The sequence below is a fragment of the Ceratotherium simum genome, chromosome 23 (assembly GCF_057802395.1).
Source record: "Ceratotherium simum simum isolate JZ-2026a chromosome 23, ASM5780239v1, whole genome shotgun sequence".
NCBI classification, from domain to species: domain Eukaryota; kingdom Metazoa; phylum Chordata; class Mammalia; order Perissodactyla; family Rhinocerotidae; genus Ceratotherium; species Ceratotherium simum.
Window position 1 is genome coordinate 6,101,267 of NC_141922.1, and position 21,479 is coordinate 6,122,745.

Below are 21,479 nucleotides of genomic sequence, written 5' to 3' on the forward strand. Positions count from 1 at the left end.
CTGAGGTTATAAAGGCTGTATGGTTTCTCGGGAGGTGTTTTTACAATACTCACTCTATAAAGGCAGTGTGGTGCTGTGGCTTTGTGGTTAGAAAGCCCTACAGTTTAACCCCAGCTCTGTGTGACCTTGGGCACACTATTTAATCCCTCTGACTCTCGTTTTATTTTTCTGTAAAATGATGGTTACGGTAAGTCTACCAAAGCATAACTATAGGAATTAAGAACGTATAAAACACCTAGTGTTTGACCTGCCAACTAGTAGATATTAATGAGTGGGAGCTATAATGATTTCAGAGTACTGAGTTCAGTATGTAATGGGACAGAGAGTAGAGTCCAAAGAAAGGAGAGAGATTCATTAAAAACAGAGATGTCTATAAAGACTTCTGGGAGAAGAAGCAGAAGCTTCATGGAGTAGAGCTCCTTCACTACCACCTTCTTCCCTCTCCAGATGTTAAACAATCCGGAGAAAATAGCTGAGCAGATAAGTAAGGATCTCGCCTGGCTCGCCTCCCACCTGATGGCTCTGTGGACCCAATTTCTGGACACGGTGACTCTACACTCCCAAGTGACCACTTATCTCACCCAGGAACATCACACCTTGAGGGTAGGTTGTCAAATGGTATAATTTCTCCAATCGCATGCCAGTGATCTCTCAAGGAAGCTTCACAACAGTCAGTTCATTGGGCAGAATAAGAATTGGGATTGACTTCTGTAGACTGGAATGCTGGCCGTGGCTCCACCATGAACTTGCAGTGGGACTTGATGAACTTACTTAGCCTCTTATACCTTGCACTGTCACTCATAAGATACCTGCCTGGGCTACCAGATAATAGCAGAGCCTATCCCAAGGGATATTACAAGTGCTTTGAAAGTGTTTTGAGAAAGTGTTTTCAAATGTAAGACATTGTTTTTAGTGTATTTCTTTGCCACCAGCTTGGATGCATATGGGCAGGCACTAATGCATAAGGGAAGTTGTTGGTCTTCTCATTTCCAGCAAGAGGACCAAATATCTGAGTCTGCAAAATGCTTAGGGGACACGCTTATGTGACTGGCTTTGCAAATTCTGTTTCGCGTGCATTTATTTATGGTGTCTGTTTTCAAGTGTCTTATATTCTAGAGGAAGAAATAAGACCTAAATACAAAAATGACAGAAAGCAATACAAGAACAGAATTATAAAGATGTATTAAACAGTGTCCCTAAACCAGATTTGGGCTAAGAGATATAAATGAGAGAGGGCAGCTGTGGCAGAGTAGAGAGACTAGCGAGACTGTTGTTTCAGAACCTTTGGTGGTGGGCTTAGCCCTCCTCTTATTAGCCCCGTCCACTTACCTCCTTGAGCCTCAGTTTCCCTTTAAAAAATAGAGGCAATACCCACCAATGAGTTAAACTGTTTACATTGTTTTATTCCTCAGGTCCGAAGGTTTTCCGAGGCCTTCTTTTATATGGAGCACGAAAAACTCGCAGTCCTGACTTTTCAGGAAAATCTGTAAGTAACCAAGTGCATGCCCACGTCACACACTAAAAGTGCCACCCAAGGCATTGTTGTTCAGTTCCTTCTTCCCTTCATCTCCGGCTGTGAAGGCGGGAAGTCTGCCCACCTCTGCACATTCAGGCTGCATTTTCTCTGCAGGCAGAAGAGTCAGACAAATTGCAGAGGCAGGAGCTGGCAGGTGGCAGAGAAGGTCAACAGCCAAAGTTTTCCTTTGTTGAGTGTCATTATGGTTCTGTAGACAGAATCAAGACTTCCTAGGTCCCTGAAGACATCTGTGCTGAGTCCTCCTTGCAAAATGAATTAGAAGCAGGTGGTGTGGCAACAAGTTCTGTCGGGGAAAAAAAAAAAAACAACAACAGAATTTGCCTGAGACTTTAGTAGCTGCAAAATGCATTGAGCATAAGAATTAAGCCTGAACTACCTAATTAGGAGCACTGATGAATTTCTAAGTTTGCTTTCCTCCAGAAAAAATTAAAACATACTCAAAAAGTCAGAGGGTGACAAAAGATGAGGTCATTCTCTCTCGTAGATGTCACTGGTGAGAAGGAGCAGGGCTTCCTCCAAGATGTTTTGGCCTTCGCTAAAAACCAAGGGTTTCTTTTTGTTTCTGAATGATATGTTCACCTCAGATAACAAATGTGGATGGAATAATGTTTGAGATGCCACAGCCAATCTGGCAAGAGAAACACTTGAGATTCATCCATCACTCAAGACAGACCTGAAGATCTTTTCACCCTCATCTTTATAATCTTATTTTTTCCCCACATTTCATTCTGTTTGGAAAGTACAATGATATTTAAAGTTTGCCTCATGGATTCTGAAAGTGAGAGGGGCACCAAGGAAAACACGTCTATGTGTTAAAATAGCTTGTCTAGAAATATCTAAAGTCTGTCAGTCACTCATTTATTCATTCATTCAGTCCAGCCCCCAGCTAGAACTGGCTGAATATATTTTCTAAAGCTAAAATCAGAAGAGTTAGTCTAACAAATATAAACATAATTTTGAGGGCCACTGAGCAAAATACTGCAAATCAGGACTACTGCAGGAAATCTGCTTCCTGAGTCATCACGACAATGGTAACCCTTAGATTGCCAGGCCCTGGTGTGTCCCCAAGGAGCGTGAGGACACACGGAGGTAACAGACACATAGGTAACCACTCTCCTGGGAGAGCTTTGTTGGAATGCCAACAACTTGTGCAAAGTACAGATGACAGAGCATTCGGCCCACCTGCGTATCTGGAGATCAGAGCTGGAGGGGGAGGTCATCCTGCTTACATATGAGGCAGATCCATCCTCCAAAATCAGGATGGACAAGTGGAAAGACCAAGTGGCCCAGGTGAAACTCATCTGTCAAGACCCATCTTGTTCAAGCTCCAACTGGATTGTGTTTCTCAAACAATAGGTCACAATCATTTAGTGGACCGTGAAATCGACTTAGTGGATTTGGAACAGTACTTTTTAAATGAAATAAGATAGGGTAGGATAGGATAGGACAGGAGAGGATATGATAGGACAAGATAGAATAGGTAGTAAGAGTAAGAAGTATTTCTGAAACTTTTGTTTCAGTGTGTGTGTTTCTGGGAGTGTGTGTGATTGTGCTGGGTTGCCATGTAAAATGAAGACTATTTCTTGCCATGGGTTGTAATATTTAAAAAGTGTTTCAAAATGATTTAGATGGCTAGTAGCAGGGGTGTATAGTTTGTCCCTCTTTTCTGTTTTACCGATGTCTAGCCAGTGCTTTTCACAGAGTAAGGAGGTGTTCAATAAAAGTTTGTTGAATGAATGAATGTGAGAATGTTGATGTGTATGAAGACCTATACTGATGATTTAATTTCCATAATGATGATAATTGAGATATCACTCTTTTATGTTTTCTGTAGTAATAATTGTAACATTGTCTAATTTTTAAAAAATCATTCATTCTACAAGACGCTGTGTATATAGGGGTGAGCACAGGAGGCACTTTACCTGCCTTCCTGGTGCTTAGTCTATTGGGATGACCCTGGTAAGAAACTGTGGTAAGTGCTCTACATGCATTGGCTCATTGAATGTTCGCGTTAACCCTGTGAGCTGCGACCTGTTATTATCCCACTTTACAGAAGAAGAAATGGGGGAAAACTGGGCTCAGAGTGGTTAAGTAACTTATCTTAGACCACACAGCCAAGAAGTGACACACACATGGATCTGTCAGAGTCCAGCTCCCACACTCCTAGCCTCCTTGTTATGGCTTTCTGTATAGTGTCGAAGCATTATCCTAAAGAATACACCAGAAAAAATAAAATGTAGATTTTTCAACCTCTAAAATAGAAGTATCTGTGTGCAACTGGGCTGTAAACCTGACATTGAAATAAATAGGTAATGAACCAGGACCTCTATGCTCTATACAGAAGATCTCTAGAACTTACTGATCTTACTTCATTGAAACTTTATTGATTAGCAACTCCTATACGCCCCAGCCCCAGCCCCTGGCAACCACCACACCACTCTTTCATTCTACGAACTTGACTATTTTAGATACTTCATACGAGTAGAATCATACGGTATTTGTCCTTCTGTGACTGGTTTATTTCATTTAGCATAATGTTCTCAAGGTTCATTCATGTTGTCACATATTGCAGAATTTCCTTCTTTTTTAAGGCTGAATAGTATTCCATGGTACCACATTTTCTTTATCCATTCTTCTGTCCAAGGGTGTTCGACTTGTTTCCCTATCTTGGCTATTGTGATTATGTATATGCATATATGTGCATATGTGCTGCTATGTACATGTGAGTGCAGATATCTCTTAAAGATCTTGATTTCAATTCTTTTGGATAGATGCCCAGAAATGGGATTGCTGGATCATATGGTATATCTATTTTTAATTTTTTGAGGACCTTTTATACTGTTTTCCACAGCATCTGCACCATTTTGCATTCCCACCAACAGTGTACAAGCGTTCCAACTTCTCCACATCTTGCCAACACTCGTTGTTTTTTTTGTTTGTTTTAATAATAGCCATCCTAACAGGTGTGAGGTGCTATCTCGTTGTCTATGTGCCGTAGAATTTTTAGTCATTTTTTAACACGTGCTAGGCAATGTTTTAGGTACTTCGTCACATTCACAAAGTCCTTATGCTCAAGAAGCTACTTCCCAGTAGGAGATAACTCCCTGCACAAAGTAACTTAGACCCGACTCTCCAACACCTGTCCTGCTGTATTATAATTACTTTATTAACCACCTGAGTTGTTCATGACTCTATAAGCTCTTTAGGTCCAGAATTCTTTCCATCCTCTAGATATATCCCCTAGTATGTCTACACAGTCCTATGCACTTTGGTGTTCAATAAATATAGTTTTTTAATAAAATAAAAACTGGGCCAAAAGTTCCAGGTTCAGATGATGGCTAAGAAGTGCAGAATTGATTGCAACAAAATTCCGTTTAAGTACTCAGAGAAAGGTTCAAAAAATTATGAAGTTGCAGCAGCCTTCAGGGCTTTGAGGAAGGGAATAAATTGCTTATCTTTTTCTTTCATAGGTTAAAATCCAATTGAGAAATAAGAAATAAAATACACATTTTTTATATATATTCAATATACATATATAAAATACCATATGTGTGTATATGTTCATCTTCATCGTATTTGTTACTGAGAATGCTGAATTGGAGAAGTTGCTCAGGACTTGTGCAGAGTTCCACAGCTACAAAGCAATTCTAAGAGGTCAGATGACCTATATTGCTGGGAAGTGAGGGACAATCAGACAGACAGTAGCTACACATGTTCAGTTCTTCTCCCAAACTCGCCAACCAGATAAGGCCCTCCTCTACCCTTGTGATTGAGTTGTCATGAAGAAAAACGATGGAATGTTAATATTTTTCCTTCATGGGGGTAAATAAACGCTCTCCTTTTTGCAGGGACTTGAGGAGAAGGAAATAAACATTTTTTTTTTTTAACCATCCAAGCCTTTGAGTTAGGAATACTGATTATTTCAAACTCTGGAATCACGTTCCTGCTGGTGGAAGGCTGTCTGGGTCATGGAGGAAGAATATGGGGCATTTGTGTATCCTACATGAAGTAATCAAAAAACGTAGTTTCTAAACTAGAGGAACTTATAACCTAATCAAGGATCCAGTGTCCACACAGTAACTTACTGTGAAGCAGTAAATTAGTTGGTTCTTCATTCAAATGCCACAAAATATGATTCAGACCCTAAGTGCTATAGGAGGCTAGAGAGCAAGGGTAAAGGATATGTAGATTTAAGTTTTTCCTCCTAAGTGCTAATTTAAGATTCCTCGCTACTTAGAAACTCAGCTCCTAGTCCACTGGAATGGTATTTATTACATTCCACTAAAATGGTGGGTGATAAATTCCCCTAGTCATATGATCCATGACCTCTAAACTCAGTACCCAGACCAGTTCCAAATCAAAACAGACTAAGGCTTTGGGGGCAGGGGAGGTGGCTGGGAAGACAGGGCAGGTGGATGGACAGACAGGTGATCCATTGTCAGAGTCCGTTGAATATTTCCTAAATGTTTTTTTGGGATTAGGGGGATGGGGCAACAATTTTAAAACATTTAAATCTTCTTTTGATGCTCACTGGTCTGCATGCTCCCCAGGATGCAGACCCACAGCCAGCTGTCTCTGGATATCCGGAATTCAGAGTACCTTACCACGATGCCCCCGCTGCCCGCAGAGTGCCTGGACATCGACGGTGACTGGAACACCCTGCCAGTTATCTTTGAGGACAGATATGTGGACTGCCCTATGACAGGTTTGTCTGCTGCATTTTGGAAAGACTCGAGAATGAGGCTTACCAGTGGGTTCCACTCAGGTGTCCTGTTTATGTCTCAACAGCTATGGGACCAAATTAATGAAGTAGTTTGTCAGTTTATAGAGGAGAAGCAAAAACTAGGGTTAAACTAGTTATTTCAAATGACTTAATTTCAGTGAACTGACGAATCAATGTAACAAAATGGCAATTATAGTAGGGACTCCCTTCCTGACTCCTCATGGGGTGGAATTGTAGCCAATGCCTTGGTGTTTTCACCTACAAAATGGGAACCAAATTCTCCCCCTTTCTTATCTCAAATGTGCAATTCAAATATAAAGTCATTTCTAGTTGAACTTTAATGGCATTCAGTTCAGATGCATAGGGAGTGCTTCCTTTACGCCATGAGCCAGGCAAGGTATTTGAGAAAGCGGGCTGCATCAATGTAGGGATTAGTGGATGAATGACTCATTTCAGGGAGAAAAGATAACATGTTTGTGGGTATCTGTGTGTGCGTATCCAGATTTCAGTCTGTTTTGCTGGTGTTGCACAGTCTGTTAATGAACTGATAGGTCAACTGCAGAGAGCCTAGTACAAACAGGCATTCAGGGAATGTTAATTCTCTGTCCCCTCTCACAGCCCTGCTCATGGAAACCCAACAGGCTATTACAGATGACAGAGCTGAAATAGCCCCGTGATCGCTTAAAGAATCAGAAAATGCCAGGCTCTAAGCTAGAGGTTTTATGTGTTTTATATTTTTAGTCAGATAAGAAAACCTTCAAAGCCCTATTTCACAGAGAGAAACTGAGGCACTAGGAGCGTAAGTTATGTATTAAAGATCATGCGGCTTATAAACGCCAGCGTTCAAAGCCATTCACTTCAGTGCCAAAGCCCGTGGTCTGCCTTGCCATCTCTTTGTGAGGCGTTTGAAGCCATGGTGCTTGGGGTGCTCATCATTTAAGTGATGGGCCATTTAAATTTCAGAGTTTCTGCAATCTGAGATCTGTAGGGTGTTTTAAAAGTCTAGACGACTTCCAAAGACAGTGCAAACTTGCAAACCAATAATGTTATTCAGTTCTCAGTATTACCCTGACATCTAGTGTCAACACTGTGCAGGACACCTAAAATGTGTACTAGCTCTAGAGATGGCAGCCAACCCAGCTGGTCAAAAAAAGCTTACAGCTTTGCATTGAGACTTTGTGTGTGTGTGTGTGTGTGTGTGTGTGTGCATAGGTATACATGTTCATCTTCATTATAGTTACATAATTTAGCTACAGAAAATTTGAAGAGTTAGAGAAGAAATTCACAATAAGTACACACCATCAGACCCTCTGATGTTATCATTATTAGGCTTTGTTGCAGATTGCCTTCTAGTCTTTTTTCCTATACATGTTAATAGATACCCTAGTTGATATAAATCGCAGTCCCTCAACTCATGTGTGCAATTATATTGCATATCTTTACTTTTTATAAATCAACTTCACATCAGCTGAGCCTCATCCATCCTGCAGCACTGGCTGGAAAGTCAACCTCAGTCTTTCTGTGCTTCCTTGCCAACTCTTCTCCACCGCATGTCATGTCAGTGCTCTAGTCTTAAAGAGCAGTGAAACATGGCTGGGAAGGTCTTTCTAGGGCCGTCTGCCCCGGCAGGTTCCTCTAAGCTGTGAGTGTCCATATCTACATAGTCTTTTAGGACCAGCATCTCTTTGAAGCTTCTGTAATGTGCTTGGGACATGGGACTCGGCTGAGTCTGCAACCGAAGCACTAATGATCCCATCTTCCTAGAAGACTCCAAAGCAATTGCTTTCAGAGGTCTGGCTGTCTCCCCAAGGCTTCTCTCTACAGACCTCTCATCTGATCCATCCCCATCCCCAAGACTACTTTTATGGAGTTATCTGTGTCTCCACTCAAAACCCAAAGCTTTTCTTGACCTTCTTGTTCTTTAACAGTGTACTTTGATGATTCTTTAATCCCAGAGCAAAAGCATTAGCAAATAAAGAACTATTTCCTTTTTCTTACAAGGGCTTGGTGGCCTTAATATTTATAACTTGCAAATGTGGTTATCAGATTTGCATTCCATTGTTTTAGTGTAGTGAAAAAAGGAAAATAAAAGTGTTTCATTTCCATACTAAAATAATACCATTTGTTCATGGTCTGCTACAGTCCCATGGCTATAATAGTTATTGTGTGCCAGGTATTTGTAAAGTCCATCTATATTATCTGTAATCCCTTCTCCCACTCACCCCTCACTCCCCTGGCCCAAGGCAATTGAGCAGTTTGCCTAAGGCCTTAACAGTTGGTTAGACTGCCTGGATTTGAATCTTTTTTCCAATAATTAGTAACTGTGTGAACCTGGGCAAAAAGGTTGTAATTTCTATTCCATAGGGCTACTGTGAGTGTGGATAGAACCGTGCATAGAACACTTCAGAGTCTCTGACACAAAGGAAGTTATGAATGCATGTCAACTAATGCCTTTAGTTAGTATCTGACTCTAAATCCACTCTGTTTGAGTTAGATCCTTTGCTACTCTCATTTTTCTGTAGCTGTAGTAGTGAAACTGAAATGTTTCTATTTTGACAATCCACTTCCTCACTGGGCTTCTTGCGTCCTGTCTGAACTATCTATGGTAAATCCGATAAATCTTTCAGATTTGTTTGAAGAATCCACCAATCTGCCTGTTACCTGCAGTATAAAGACCAAACCCCTCATTCATACAGAGCATTCAAGTTCTTCCATCTTGTGGGTTCTCTCTACCTGTCTAACCTCATGTGTCCTCCCCACTTCCTCTGCTCACTCCTGCTCCATCCACATGAGATCCAACTGATGGCTGACCAGACTGTGCACCTCAGATTTCTGGGCCTTTGCCCACACTGTTTCCCCTGTCTATATCTCCTCCTTTGAAGAAGCTCAATTCATATTCTTCAGGATACAGCCCACATTCTTTTGGTAGAAAAGCCAACTGTATTGTACCTGCATGTTTCCCAATATTTTGAAAATCCCTTAAGGACAGAAACTGGTTCACTATTATAACAGATCCCCATTTCCCCTCTCCCTAACCCATTTCCTAGTGTAGGGCTTTGCACATAGAATATGTCAACATATTATCTGTGGGACTAACCGACATTGAAGTTGTGGTTTTTTTCAAACCAATACAAACAGTTAATGAGAGTAATAGTCTTTGTTCTGCAGAATTTCTTTTCTATGCTTAATGCATTTTATGAACACAATTCATTGACTATGTGCCAGCCATGATGTTAGCCTTGGGGATATGGATATTCCAAAAACACAAACTCTTCTCACCAGTGGGAACAAGAAATGCACAAATGGATCATAGTATGGTGGTAGATGTGTGACACTATGTGTGTGAAGAGGAACCCTGGGAATTTACAACAGTGAAAGTCTAACTTGCTGTAGGGTGTATGAATGTTTCCCTGGAAGAAGGGAAGTTTTCTCAGTCTCTCAAGATGCAAAGAACATGTCCAGGTGAGGAAGAGATCCATCCTTTCAGAATCTTTGTTCTAATCCTTCGCTCAATCATAAATTTCACTCAAAAGTATGAGCCGATGGTGTCTTAGAGCCCCATGCAGTTTTCAAGTAAATGTCTCCATGGTTTACTTCATGATAACGTTCAATAGTGGTAATATTCATTTAACTCCTCTTAAAACCATATGGAGGATTCAAACTTTTTAAAGAAAATAAAAACCCAGTCTCTTTTTGTATTTGGTGTATATGGAAATTAAATAATATATCAGATGGCTTTCTCAAGAGAGCTGTGGTAGAGACAGACATGGGAGCACTTATTTTATTCCAATTATACATTATTAGAAAAGAGAGAAAGAGAGAGAGAGAAAGAAGAAGAAAGAGAAGAGGAAGAGAGGAGGAGGGGGAGAAGAATGGGAGAGAAGAGAAAAGAGAAGAGAGGAGTGACTGAGAGAGCAAATGAGAGAGATAATGGTTTCCCCTAAAGAAAAATAAGAAAAAGATCATACTTTGGATCCTGCCATCCTACTGTAAAGACTAAAGTGATCTGGGAGCCTCTTGAGGTCTGATGCCACATAGGACAATTACCTTGGTCACAGAGCTCAAGCTTGGCAGTGTTTCTCTGCAGAAAGCAGAAATCTGTCTTCCCCACATGTAACATTTCATGTTATAACTCTATTATGAGCTATGGCTGTGAGGCCTGCTGGTTACTATGAATCTGCCCATCCTAGAGTATAGGAAAGTGAACTCAAGTAGGAAAAAATCTTATTTAAGTTTTGTAATTGCCCAAGGTCTCACAGCTGGTCACTGTCAGTGTCAGGGTTGGAAACTAGGCCTTCCTGGCTTCAAAGTTCTCTTTCTACTCTATAAGTATATTACAAAAGATGGAGAAATGTTTTAATATTTACAAGTGGTATTTATTAAAAATGTTTTCACAAGTAAAAAGTGAATCAAGAATTATAACATTTGACAACTTTGCATTAGTGCAATGCAATTCTGACACATTACCCGGTGTTAAATCCAACCTCACAGGTTAAGGGCACAGTCTCTGATAAGACTGCCTTCACTTCACAAACCAGCCACAAGCTTGGGGGTTCCCAGGCCTCCCACTCTTATGACCACTAGCTACCAATTCAGGGATTCCCACAACCCCCTCAGGTTTGATAATTTTCTAGAATAATTCACAGAACTCAGGAAAGTGCTATACTTATGACTACAGTTTTATTATAAAGGATACAAATAAAGACAGCCAAAAGAAGAGACCTATAGAGCTAGGTCTGGAAGGCTCCAAAACATGAGGCTTCCGTGCCCCCAGGACTGGTCATCCCTGCAAATCAACGTGTATTGCTCACCAGGGAAGCTTGCTCCATCCTCAGTGTCTGGAGTTTTTATTGGAGTTTCATTATGTAGGCATGGTTGATTGAATCATTGGCTACATAATTCAACTCAATCCCCAGCCCACCACTCCTCCCCAGGGGTCGTACTGGTTATCACTTGGCTCAAAGCCCCAATCAACTAATCACATGGTTGGTCTTTCTGGAGTGGCCAACCCCCATCCTGAGTCATCTCCTTAGCATAAACTATCAAAGGACTCCCCATGGGTCACGTGGTTAGCACAAGCTATCAGAGCCAGCATGAATAACAAAGACATTCCTATCACTTGTGAAATTACACGAATTTAGAGGTTATCTCTCAGAAACCAGGAACAAAGTCCAGCCAAATTCTTTATTATACAATGAGACATTTGGATAATTTGTGAACATAGATTCTTAAACTATAATATATATATATTTTTCTTTTTGTAGGGCATAATTTGAGTGTTTACTCTAATTTTGATGTTCCAACAACAAGTCCCGCAATAATGAATTTAAAAGACAGAGAAGAGAGCCATCTTGTAAATAGAAAATCATCTTTTAGGGAAGACCTTATCTTGCCCACTATGAAACCAACCCAAATGGACTCTGATGAAGAGGTTATTAGGTGTCCAGAGCCAGACCAAAATGTAACCACACCAAATCATGTGGACGTGTGCTCTGAATCTCAGGTGTATCTGACAATTGGTGAATTCCAGAATAAAGCAGGTTTACCTGAAGATGAATGTTGGACTGACCAAAAGTCCGATGTTGGAATACATCCATTGGCTGATGAGGACCTGCCCAGAAGGAGTCCGGGCCCAGAGGATGGCCAGGCCCCAGCACTGACCTACATTGATGTGAAATCTAGCAATAAGAACCCCTGCAGAGCTGAACCCACGGTGGTCATTAGTGCTCAGCATGAGAGTGGGCACTCTAGAGATAACCTTGAATTAGACAGAACTGTGCTAAGCAAAAGAGTAGTAGGTGGGAGTCATCAAGATGCCATCTCTTCACAAAAAACAACACTCCATGAGTTAGGTATTCTAGGAAAGGGAGCAGACCAAGAGAGTAAGCTGGTGCTGCTAAATCTGAAGCTCATCCCCTCTGACCCCTGTGACCCACTAAGCTCTACTTTGCGGGATCCCTTGGACATTAGAGTTTCCCCAAAAGACCTTCATACAGAGGAGCAGGAGGAAGTGTCAGTGCTATCTGGGGTCATCAAGAGGTCTTCTTCCATCATCTCTGATTCAGGCATTGAGAGTGAGCCAAGCTCCGTTGCCTGGTCCGAGGCCCGAAGCAGGGCCCTGGAGTTACCCAGTGACCGGGAAGTCTTGCACCAGCTGGTTCGAAGACACGCCCTGCACAGGAATTCCTTAGAGGGTGGACACACAGAGAGCAATACGAGTTTGCCAAGCGGGATCCAGGCATCTCTCACTTCCATTAGCTCTTTGCCTTTTGAGGAGGAGGAGAGGGAGTTGGCACTCACCAAATTGACCAAGTCTGTATCTGCACCCCAAATCAGTAGCCCAGAGGAGTCTGCTGAAGATACGGGCACCATGCAGCAAGAGGGAGGTCTTGCTGAAACTTCAGCTGTGCACATCAAGAGCATGGATCCCCCAGGACACTGCAGTCAACTTAGTGGTGGCTCCAGAATCCAGGACGCTGAGGCAGACCATTCCCTTGTGGAGGTGGTTTCAGATGCTAACAACCAGCAGGGCCCTGGGTACATAGACATCCCCAAAGGTAAAGAGAGTCAGTTTGATCCTCAAGGACCCTGTTGCCTTGATGACAGGACTGAGAACCCTCCAAGTATTGAAACCAAAGGTCTTAATTTAAAAATACCACGTATCATAGCACTTGAAAACCCTAGGAGCAGATCTTTTCCTAGAGCACTAATGGAGACCCCTAAGGGCATGCCTAAAGACTTGAATGTGGGGAAAGGAGCTCTTTCCAACAGCAACATCTCAGATGTTGAGAGTATCGCCCACCATAAGGTGCCTGAATTGAGCTGTACATCAGATGCCGATGCCATCGACCTGGATTCAATAGGTGAGCAAAGCAGCTCACCTAGCATCATTGATGATACAGCATTTAGCAGAGGAGCTAATACCTTCTTGGATGTTGGACATGAAGCAGGCACTGTGTGTTCCACTGTGACTCACTCCATTCACTCCCAAGTTTTGGGAAACCAAGACCCAAGGGCAGGCACTTCCATCATGGTGTCCCATTTGACCCCTACAGAGACCTTCACTCTGGACAGCCTGAAAGCTGTGGAGGTCGTCAACTTATCTCTGTCTTGCACTGCCACATGTCTCCCTTTCTCATCTGTGCCCAAGGAAACTCCTGCCAGGGCTGGATTCTCTTCCAAACAGACCCCATTTCCCATCACTCATCAACCTTTGGGTTCTTTTGGAGTCGTTTCAACCCATTCCAGCAAGTTGGAGGAAGAAGTCAGTGAAAGGATGTTTAGGTGAGCTTGCTGATGGTTTACCTATCCCATCACAGTCTTTTAGATTTTTCCACATGTTTCTTACTTTCATGCACACTATTTCAAAATTGAGATATCAGTTATTTTCTGATTTAAATAAAGTTGTGTATTCATATCATACAAGTCAGAAATGTACACTAGTATAAGGAAGTAAAAATTATCAATAAGCCCATCTCTCAAATAAGACTACTGTGTAAGTACTTCGGTACTTGTTTTCTATGTGCATCTATAGCTATATATTCTTTTTATGCAAAAATAGGATAATTCTGTACAAACTCTAAGTTTTTTTTGACTTAATATATTAGAAACATCTATGTTTATAAATGTATTTTTGCCTTATCATTTTGGTGTTTAAACAATATTCCATTTGTATAGATGTACCTTGATTTATTAACAAAATCCTTTAGAAGTGAACATTTATGTTTCTTTTCAGTTTTTGTTATGATAAACAACTCTCTTATTAGTGTCACTGTACCTCTATCTTTGCACACTTTGAGAGGTCAGTTCTTTAAGAGCCTTTGGGTAATAGGACTGCTCCATCAGATTTGCCTCCTAAGCCCCTTTTGCATGGTTCTTAAGTTTATTATTGCTTTTGCAATGCCAGAATCCATCCTTTCACCCTTGTGTTAGGTTTGTATTCATATTTCTCCCTCACCTATTTACTATATAATTTGATTAAGTATATTATAGAATCATTTTATCAAAACATCCCATTTTATTTACACTTTTGCAAAATGCTAAAGAGTTATATGTTAAGATATCCCCAAAAGAAATTGCCCAGGCAAGTAAACTCTGGATGCCTTGTTTTACAAAGAATATTAAAAACTTATTATATTCCATGTCATCAATTTAGCAAATACATAACAGGCATGTCCAATTCCTGGCCAGTGATTTCCTGGCTGTCATTGTACTCAGCATCTATCAGGGAGACAGAGAGACGAGAGAAGAAAATGAGGGCAATTGGGTAAATGGGATGGGTCATGTGTGCACAGCTAATCCAGAAGGACAAGGAGCTAATCAGCTGGGGGAAGTGAGTGTGAATAGAGATGGTGGCCAGGAGAAGCTTTTTAGAGATGACACTTAAGCTCAGGAGAAAATATAAGAGACATGATGATGATGATAATGTTGATGAGGATGATGATGATGATGATGATATGGCCGGTAATATATAACATTTTTTTTCACTATTTAATCTGTTTGTACTGTTCTAAGCATTTTGCATAGATTATATCACTTAATACGCAAAACCATTTTGTGAATTAGATAATGATGTGATTCCCCTTTTTCAGTTGAGGAAACTGAATGCAGAGAGGTTAAGTGGTTGGCCCACAGCTAGTAAGTGTCAAAGCTGAGATACTGACCTTGGTAGTGTGACTCCTGAGTCCATGCTCTTAACCACTGATAATGAGGCAAAGAACACGATAACTAGGTGGGAAAGGCATTTCATACAGGTAGACCCGAAGGCACAGAGACTCGGAAGTAAAGCCAAGCAACATAATTCAAGTAGGGAATTATGAGAAATGTACTCTTTTTGGAGGCTGGTAGATGATGCTGGAGAAATAGATGGAGGCCAAACCATGGTGGCCTTGTAGGCCAGGTTAAGAAGCATCTACTCCAGGGAGGTCTTTTTAAAGATTGCAGGTATCCTTGCACCTGGATAGAATCTTTGAATCCTATTCAATGCAGGGACCACAAGAAATCTGCAGAACCAAAACCAATATAGCCTTTGGTTTTCCCAGGTGTTTTCCTGCCTCCTTGTTCAGAACACGCTTCCCTCACCAGCATCTCCCTTGGGTTCTCACATTCAGCCTTTGCACTCAGCAGATACTTCCTTGTAGATGTTCATCACTCTACATCCCAGCTCCACTCATCTCCTGTTCAACGTGGAATACACAGCTTGGCTTGTGATTAATTGGTGTATTCTCCAGTTTTTATCAGGCCAAAGAAAAGTTTAAAAAAGAACTGAAGATTGATGGATTTCTGTACAGTGACTTATCTGTACTAGCTTCTGATATACCATATTTCCCACCAGAGGAAGAGGAAGAAAATTTGGAAGAAGGGATTCACCTGGTAGTCTGTGTCCATGGCCTGGATGGTGAGTTCTAAAAAGGTTTCCTCCTCAAAATTCTGTACTATAAACAATTAGTAACATTTATGAATTAATTTCAATCAGGTACTCATTCAACAAATGTTCAATTAGCAGTTGTGAAATGACAGTAAGTATGCTGAATCTAGGGAAATGGCATAGACTTGCTCCCAAAGAAAAGACCTATCTGGCACAAAAATCTGTTGACTAAATGAAATACGTAAATGAATGAGTTACTCTAATGAAGGAATGAATGGAATAAATAAGTAGACAAATAAATGGAATGAAGGAAGGATGAAACAGAATAAATAATTAATGGAACTAATAAACAAAAATAAAAGAAAGAATGGAGTGAATGAATGAATGGGATGGATATATTATTGGAATGAGAATATTAATGGAATGCATGAATAAGTAGAATGAATTAAGGGAATGCATGAGTTGATAGAATAAAGAAAGAAATGGAGTGGAATGGATAAGTGGATTCATTTTGAGGAGCTCACATTAGTGGCCCACACTGCTTTGCTGCCTATTTTTATTCACTTCTCACTTATGGAGCACCTTTTGTGTAGCAGACTGTTCCAAGATCTGAGATTGCAGAGATCCGACATAGTTCCTGATTTTTAAAAAGTTCTTAATTTAGTGAGATCAGCAAATACAGAACTGAGAGCTGAATGCTACAAAAGAACTACTTACCAGTGCTGTGGGGATCTAAGGGAGGAGAGAAGGGACAAGGGAAATGACTCTCCTTTGCAAATGACCTAGTCTCCAATGTCAGGTTTCCTTAGGACTTTTCAGGTCAGTCCAAAGGCTCTATAAAATACAGATCTTATTAGCTCTGCCTGAAGTTCTTGAGGTCCCAGTTCAGCCTGGACCAAAAGGCAAGCATTTGGTCCTAGTTCCCTTTATGAATTTCACCCTCTCCCTAACTGGCTGAAGAAAGTGATCAGATGCATTGGAGGTACAAGGCATTTGAGTTCTGCTCCTCAAGCTCAAGTTTAAATCACAATTGATCTGAAAATTGGAATGTAGAATGTCTTCTGGAAAAATCTTGGCATGCACTTTGTATGGACTGTAATGTATAACTAAAGATTAGAGGAGAGAAAGGACTTCTCTAGGGCTTCACAGGGGATGAGTAGCAAAATCTGTGGTCACACTCTTCTTATGATAATTAAATAGGGATAGGTGGTGTGTGAGGCTTTCGTGACACAGTCTTCTTAATATTCTTAATTCTTCTCATTCCAGGGGGTAATACATTTATTTGTCTTTATCAGCTTCCAGCTATATGCCTTGGGTATCAAGACACTCAGTCAACAGATCTATTTGGTGAAGTGTCAAACAATCCAGTGGTAGATAGTACATGCTAGATGGTGCTGATGGTGCTGATGATGGAGACCAGCATTTATGTATCGCTCACCAGGGGCCAGGCACCATTCTAGATGCTTGACATATATTAATGTTGTCGATCCTCACAACAGCCCTGCAGAGTCGGTGCTGTTATTATCCGCATTTATAAGTGAGGAAACTAAGAGAGCAGCTAAGTCACTTGTATAAGGTCCCATGGCTGATGCGATTGAGCCAGGATTAAAACCCAGCCATCAAGCTCCAGGGCCTATGGTTTAATTTTGCGTTATAGAAACAAGTTCATCTCTTCCCCTATCCAAACCTTCATCTACATCACTGTTTGAGTCTCTTCTTAAAATCTTCCCAGATCTGGCCATGCCATGCCTTTACTGGAAACCTGTCTTTGTAGCTCTCAGAAAACAAAATATAATAAAATAAACTCATACCTTAGAAAGCTTAGAAATCTCCTAGCTTTGAGAGATCTTTATGTTCTGACCCTCTCCGTTATCATCTCCTGATTTTTCCCCCTTTGATCCGATTCGCTCCAGTTCACTCCCATTTCCAGGGACACGGGCCATTCATACCACTGTGTCTTTGCTCATGCTAGGCTTTCTCTCTGGTGATCTGTCCCCTCTCTGCACTGACTTCAGTGCTTCCCAAATTTCAGCTGTTCACACATTCCCTTCCCCATTTTAACTCTATCCATGTACCTTGTACTATAATTTCAAAATTTCTATTGAAATTGGCATGTGCTTTGAATACATTTATTTTAAAAAAGCAACTTCAAATAACTACCACAAATGAAATACTAGACTCACTTGCCACACATGAAGAGTAATATGAAAAATACAATGAAAAGAAAATAATTTTACTGAAGTTTGACCAGTCCTGTTGTCAGAAGACTGAGCTTGAGACTCACTTTCTCTCTTAAAAAGTAATAAGCTATGGGGTCAGCCTGGTGGCGTAGTGGTTAAGTTTGGTGCACTCTGCTTCAGCAGGCCAGGGTTCATGGGTTCGGATCCTGGGCACAGAACTACACCACTCATTGAGCCTCACTGTGGTGGCATCCCACATACAAAATAGAGGAAGACTGGCATGATGTTAGCTCAGGGCCACTCTTCCTCAAGCAAAAAGAGGAGGATTGGCAGCAGATTTTAGCTCAAGGCCAACCTTCCTCACCAAAAAAAAAAAAAAAAAGAAAAGTAGTAAGCTATTGAAGACATACTTGTTTTTAACTGGGACTTCCAATCAGAAGGATTGCAAGAAAGACAAATAACCTTGTCACTCCTCAACTCAATGTATTCCTAACACAGGACCTATGGTCAACTTAGCATCATGTCGTGCATGACTACTGTGCACCTCTTACTTATCTGATATTAAATTACAATGAGACAAGACTCTCAATATCCTTGTTAAAATAAGAAATCTGGTCAGGCCACAGACTTTTATTTTTTTCTATCATGCATGTGGGAGAAGAGGAATGTTATAAATATAGAGCAGCTTTACTAGTATTTGTTCTATGTCAGAAAACTGAGCTGTGGATTACAGTGTTATCATCTGAGCATAAAGTCAGCAAGAAGACAGCTGATAACAAGCACAGGTTTCTTTTAAAGGTTTCTAAACTCTACAGAGTTTTCCAGGATCCATTTGTTGAAAATCCACCTCGGAGGATATACTTAACATTAACGGAGAACTGAACGAATCGATGACAGTTATGAATATTGACACAACTCTTCATGGTGTGCAAAAGCTAAGATTTATATTCTTGTAAATGTTCTCGATTTGACACCTTATCAAATCACATTTTCTGAGAAAGATTTAAGTTGCAGAAAGTTCTCTCTTGCTCAGTAGCTGAAGGAGAAGGGACCGTTGTCATCCCTTACTTAGAATCTTTATGTTAAACATAAACACTTGCAACTTTTTTGTTTTTTAAAGGCTAGGTCCTTGAATGTCATTAGGTAGCTTTAAACAAGAGGAATAACAAGACCAAAGAGCCTATTTTTATTGTAAATGAAAGAAATGAATAAAATTTAATTTAGTAACACAAAATAGAAACATTTCCTAACAGAGTACGAGCATTTTATGACCATGACCCTGCATGTATGGGCATGTGCTCTGACAGGCCACCATCAAGGGTGGTGTTTGGGGGTATCAGGTCATCCTTAAAGATTAGAGATATTCTCTCAACTACCTGTATTTCTTCCAAATTCTACGTGGTGCTTTCCCCATCTTTTGAATCACTTGGTAGTTTCATAAAGTGTGATGTAAAATTGGTTGTAAACTATATTACGTAGTTTACAAACTGCTTTTAATCCATGGTTACCTGGTAAAGTGAGTCACCCGTATACCCAAATAAGCAGCTTCTAACTTTCAGCTCCACAGGGATGCATTTCAGGAATAGGTAAAAAATTCATTAAAATACAACTGAACCCCACGGCCTGCAGGAAATCTACACTTAAAAATACTTGAAGATGAATCTTTTTCTGTTACATCAAATCCATTTTCCACATGATTTCTGCTTCAGGAATGCATTCCCTGTGTTCCTGGTGCCTCTGCTATGAACAGCAGCCTCAGACTCTTGAGCTCTCCTTCGCCTGCCCCTGATGGTCACTGTAGAGCAGACGGCACCCATGGAGCTTACACTTTCGTGACTCCTATTCCCAAGGGCCGTTCTTATTCTATTATAGATAACTACACCCTGACTGGCCTGTCTGGGGGACTTGCAGACTACCTGTAAGTGGCAGAACTAGATAATCTTTGTATTAAGCAAGAGACTTGAGAGGGGACTTGTTGATGTCACATGATGCCACATCAGCCATTAAGAGGCACCACCTGCAGAATGTCCTGCGTAAGCAGAATTGGCTGTGAAATAAGGGAGAGGCAGTGTGCCTCCAACTGTTCCTGTGTATAGAATGTTCACAAGCCACATATTTATACAATCCATTGAGGTAGGACTACTAGAAGGGCCCCAACCCTGTGTGGGGGTTGAGGGGGTGTGGAGCACATGACCAGTGGGTTGGACTTGTTTTAGTTGTTTTTATTATCTGCTTAACAAAAAGTGGGAAATAGGGTAATGGAAGAAGAGGAGAAATAAATCCCTCGTGTGTCAGCTTTTATATGATTAACTACGTGTCTGGGGTGGGGTTATCTGTCATTTTAGGGAACAGTGCAGACCTCCGGCTGGTAAAGACTTTCATAGAACTGGGGCTCCCTGGAGGAAAACTGGACTTCCTAATGTCTGAAAAGAATCAGGTATGACAACAAAACCATCAGAACCAAAAGAATCCCTGAATTGTGTCTTATATGAGGCTTCTAAAGTGACCATGACAGTTTATGGACACACAAATAGGAGGGGGCCTTGCAAACAATGCTGGCCAGGAACTTGGATGGTTTGGAGAGAAAACGCTTGTTGTTTTCTTTTGGGAGGGTTAGGAAAGGGTACATCATGTATGTTAGGGACCTTTTGACCTCACAGTGTTTTAGGGTGGGTGATAGCTTGGAACATAAATGATTTGGGTAGCTGTGGGTCTATAGCGGGGGAAGGGAGCTCTCACTGGCGTCTATGTAAAACGGACTGGATTATGATCCCTTTACAGTCAGAGATGAACCATGGGGCCTTTGCCATTTCAAGATAGGTGGAGTCTGGAGCTCTAATGAGGTGTCAAAGTAGCTGAGAATTTAGAGATTCCATGACTAAGAGGTGGGGCTCGGTGGAGCATTGCTGTTGATTCCCACCTAATGGGACTTGAGATGGATGGGTGCTAAGTATTCTTTGTAGGCATAGAACTGCTTATAACTAAAGGGTCTCATGACCATTGAAAATGGGAACTGACAGAGCGTAATCAACAACCAGACACTGGAAGGTCTTCCACTGCCAGTGCCCAGTTCTGTTGCCTTCTCTTTGACACCTCCTACACACAAAGCCACGCTCTATGTAGTGTAAAGAGTAGAAATGGGAGGAAGAGGAGAATCATTTCGAGCATCTCCTATGTGCTGAGCACTCTGTACCTGTTTCTTCATTTAACCTTCACAATCATTCTGTTAAGTGTTGACACCATCATCTCCTTCTCACAGAAGAGGGAACGGAGGATCTGAGAGTTATCCAGGGTTCCATAGTCAGTCTGATCTGGAGAGGAAGATGTCATCCATGCTGCCCAGGGGGATAATACCTGTGCACATCCAGTTTTAATACGTGCCCAATAAGATCCATGTCCTGAGGGACGTGGAGACTCGGGATGCCCATGACATTTGGAGGAGAGAGCAGGGAAGTGATGACCAGCACTTGTTGACTTTGTATTCGTGGCTTGTGCTAGCGAGGTTTTCTTTGCGGGGAACATGGGTATTGTTAGCAAAGGAACTCTGCTCAGGAAACCAGCCTTCAGGTTGTGCGTATCCAGCTGCTCTCTGATGCATTCCCCAGGGCAGCTGGATTTGACTTGGATACCATAGTGACAGAAGAGCTGGGTCTTTACAGACATAACTTAACG

At 41.2% G+C, this 21,479-nt stretch overlaps 1 protein-coding gene across 1 annotated transcript in view; it reads left to right on the forward strand.

Moving 5' to 3' along the window:
* FAM135B (family with sequence similarity 135 member B) overlaps positions 1-21,479 on the forward strand; it is a 168,159-nt gene that overhangs the window by 138,223 nt on the left and 8,457 nt on the right. The window contains exons 9-14 of the mRNA XM_087447415.1: positions 448-603; positions 1,413-1,486; positions 6,088-6,242; positions 11,525-13,544; positions 15,491-15,657; positions 20,153-20,244. Coding sequence (XP_087303541.1) covers positions 448-603; positions 1,413-1,486; positions 6,088-6,242; positions 11,525-13,544; positions 15,491-15,657; positions 20,153-20,244 — 2,664 coding nt within the window. The remainder of the gene's footprint in view (positions 1-447; positions 604-1,412; positions 1,487-6,087; positions 6,243-11,524; positions 13,545-15,490; positions 15,658-20,152; positions 20,245-21,479) is intronic.